Raw genomic sequence first — 3,369 nt, 5'->3', positions numbered from 1 at the left:
GATGGTTATTTGGCTCATCATTATGAATATATGGCTAAAGTTGTGCAAGATACTGAACCCACGTGTTTTAAAGAAGCTGTTGGGAATTCAAATTGGGAGAAGTCCATGGATAAAGACATGGCTGTATTGGATGTAAATGAGACTTAGGACTTGGTGCCATTTTTTGAGGACAAGAAGGCTATTGGATGCAAGTGGGTATACAAAATAAAGCACAACTCAGATGGAAGTATTAGCATGTATAAACCAAGATCGATTGCCAAAGGTTATGCTCAAACTTATGTCATTGATTATGAGGAGACGTTCAGCCCCGTTGCAACCATGAGAGCTATTATTACAGTGGCTACATAAAAGGATGGATTGTACAGCACATGGATGTTAAGAATGCGTTCTTGCATGGTGATTTGCAAGAAGAAGTGTATATGCAGCCACCAGGTTATGAAAATGTGGGTCACCCTGACTTTGTATGCAAGTTGTGTAAAACTTTATATGGCTTGAAAGAGGCACCGCGTTCATTTCCAAAATAGAAATTTAGCAGACTGTGGTTTTATCTTTGAGTCAGACTGTTATGTGGTGAGGGCCAAAGATGTCTCAAAATGTAACTTTTGGGCCATATAATTTAGCATCACCAAAGGTGGTATTTTCAAATTGATAGATAAAATTGAAAGTGGTAATGAATGTATTTATTTAGATCATTGGTAAGATAAATCTTTAGAAGTAGAAGGTGGGCATTCATAATTGATGTGGAAAATTGCTATTTTTGGCACCTAGTTTCACTATTTTGGCTGTAGCTTTTGCAAATGAAGGAACTTTTGAGTGCTTTAGAAATCAAAGTTGTAGTACTCTTAAAGATCTTTGTAATAAGCTATTGTGATAATTGTTTGAGTGCATATGCAACAGATATTTAACTTTGAGACAAACTATGTAAAAGGGGTCACCTGTAGAAGTACATATTGCCTTGCTAGGTATGCTTTGTACAAAAGTGCTATGATGGGGCTAATATATCTAAGTACAGATAATGGAAGAAGTCTATAGCATGCATATAACTTGGCTCAAGAGTGTTCATTTATTAAAGGAGATCAATCCCATCTCCAAATCTTTCCATTCAACCTAATCAACCCTTCTAACCCTCTTATCTTGTTTGTGTATCTTATAGTGACTCAAAATATTTTCCATCAATAGTGCATTGTCTTACTTTTTGGTGCCACTTAGCTTGCAATAGCCAAGATTTGAAAAACCCCAAAGTATTGGCTTCAAGAAAGCATCACATGGCCAAGGTTTGCAAGATTCAAGCCTAGGGCACAAGAAATGGCAAGAATCAAGGAGAAGGACCTCGAAATGTTGAACAAGATTCACCTTACACCATTTGCTAAAATATTTGTGACCTTCGTGAGCGCTCACCTCCTTCACCTTCCACTTAACTAAGAAGAAAAACATTTTGGTGGCAATTTTTTGCACAATTTTCAGCCTATGGTTGCAGATCTTGAAGATGAAGTCCTTGGTGGTGTCCTTTAGGTGCAAATTTGTAAACATAGCTTCTATTTTACCCCCAAGAACAGATTATGGCTAGATATTGCAAAGACAGAAGCAATGAGGCAAAGTAGAGCTAGGGTTTTCAGAAAAATTTAAAAATTCGAGAAATGAGGCTTTTGGCTCAAGATTTGATAGATTTAGGCATAAAATGGATCAAACTCGAGAGCTTTGATACCAGTGCAAGAAGGGAAGATGAGAGAAGAGAGAAAGTGCCGAGGAAAGTGCACTTAAATGGAGTGCGACATGCCACTCAAGGGAGGAGTCACCATGAAAGCTTCAAGCACGAGTAAGAAAGTTGCAAATTATGATTAAGGGTAAAGTTAATGATGATTAGGGACTTCTAATCATGAACTTTCTCCTTATGACCATTAACTCACGGACATTTAGGCATTTTTTTTTTTAACGCAAGATACCCTTGCCATAGGAAAGTGATGACGCTAAAGCATAAAAGCTCAAAAAACTTCATGCTTATAGACGAAAGTATATAAGCTTAAACAACTTCATACAGAGAAGCTCTCTTATTTGCAGTGACTGTTTTATAAGCTGCATATGTAAGAGGTAAGGTGAAGCTAATAAAACCATATGGGCTGCTCTCATGATCTGTGGGTGTAATTTTCAACAGTATCGGTAACAGTAGCAGTGGCGTTGGATGTGATGGAAGTGGCAGGCACCGGCGGCTGCATGCTCCACCACTTGGCATTGGTAAGCGCAGCTTTTTCTTCTCCAGCACTGCCCACTAAACGTCTTGCTCTTGTACCCGCAGAGCTTCTCCGGCATCACAACTTCTTCTTCGCCCTCTAAGTCCTTCTCAACGTGATCTGACAATACATTGCAAAGAATTAATTACCCTAATCAAGCCCTTAGGGGCAAATCACAGCTAATTAGCGCCTTTGCTTAACGCTGATACGTGCATTAAACTAACCCTGCAGGACTAAAAAGTGCGAATCGAAACTTACGATCCACGTGAACAAATCACAGCACTCTTCTTTAATTAGATCAGAACGACGAATCGAAACTTACGATCCACGTACTGAACTAAGCTACATTCTAAAAAGCAATTAGTATTCTAGCGCATAATCGAGTTGAACAGAATAATATATGATAGGCACGGCACATGCAGAACCTTGTGGATTAATATCTCGGGCCGCAGCTTGAAGGCATGTGAAGCTTGCAGAAAAGGCCACCAAAAGCAGAAAGACGAGAATAATGCAGCCGCGCGCCATTGCAAGAGAGGAAGGAAGTTCGAGCCAACAGATGAAGTGCTGCGTTTAATGCATTGCTGCTGCAAGTGAAGGCAAGCCTTTATATACAGATGCGAGAGTGCGGCATTGCTGCACCTCCCACTTTTAGTACTGCGCCATCACAGTTTTCCTAGGCCTTTCCCCTTAGTGCTGATCTACTGTGGCATGTGCAGCATGCTGCTCAGAGGTTCATATACATCTCTTCATCTTTTCTCACTACATTGTTTACATAGCTTGGGCCATCATGACGCCACCTGATAATGGCCTCCACTCGTATAACCCACAACAAGAGATGGAATCCTTGGATAATTGTGCCTTAGAATAATAAAAATTATATGTCGTACATGGCTTTCCCTCTATCAATATCTTTAAGGAATACATAAGGAGCTTTTTCTGACAGCTAAACGTGCTTGTCTCCACTTCTTAAAAGTAAGCCACTTTTTCTATGTTCCCGAGACAATCTCACTTTAAAGAGTTGGCGTTTCTACGTAAAGCCTTCAAACGGTGGCCCGATGGAGATTTCTTAGCATAATCACGAGCCTCAATGTCACTTGATCATTCTTCAGTTGGTGCTGAATAGTTAATGGTAGTACCCTTA

The 3,369-nt window shown here is 39.9% G+C and overlaps 1 protein-coding gene across 1 annotated transcript; it reads right to left on the bottom strand.

Annotated features, from left to right (window-relative positions):
* Positions 1-1,962: 1,962 nt before the first annotated feature.
* On the bottom strand, positions 1,963-2,858 carry LOC147633713 (defensin-like protein 19). The gene is made up of 2 exons (XM_086804726.1): positions 2,654-2,858; positions 1,963-2,348 (listed from the first exon to the last, which is right to left on the bottom strand). Exons 1-2 carry the CDS (start codon positions 2,751-2,753, stop codon positions 2,146-2,148), a joined length of 303 nt encoding a protein of 100 aa, XP_086660852.1. The 5' UTR covers positions 2,754-2,858; the 3' UTR covers positions 1,963-2,145.
* Positions 2,859-3,369: the final 511 nt, after the last annotated feature.

This window comes from Cibotium barometz, chromosome 11 (genome assembly GCF_041138505.1).
Source record: "Cibotium barometz isolate CiBa-2024 chromosome 11, ASM4113850v1, whole genome shotgun sequence".
Lineage (NCBI taxonomy): Eukaryota > Viridiplantae > Streptophyta > Polypodiopsida > Cyatheales > Cibotiaceae > Cibotium > Cibotium barometz.
This window is presented reverse-complemented; position numbering and strand designations above follow the sequence as displayed.

Coding starts and splice junctions, on each gene's coding strand:
- LOC147633713 (XM_086804726.1), bottom strand. CDS start 2,753: ATGGCGCGCGGCTGCATTATTCTCGTCTTTCTGCTTTTGGTGGCCTTT. Junction 2,349..2,653: donor CCGAGATATTAATCCACAAG/GTTCTGCATGTG, acceptor ATGTATTGTCAG/ATCACGTTGAGAAGGACTTA.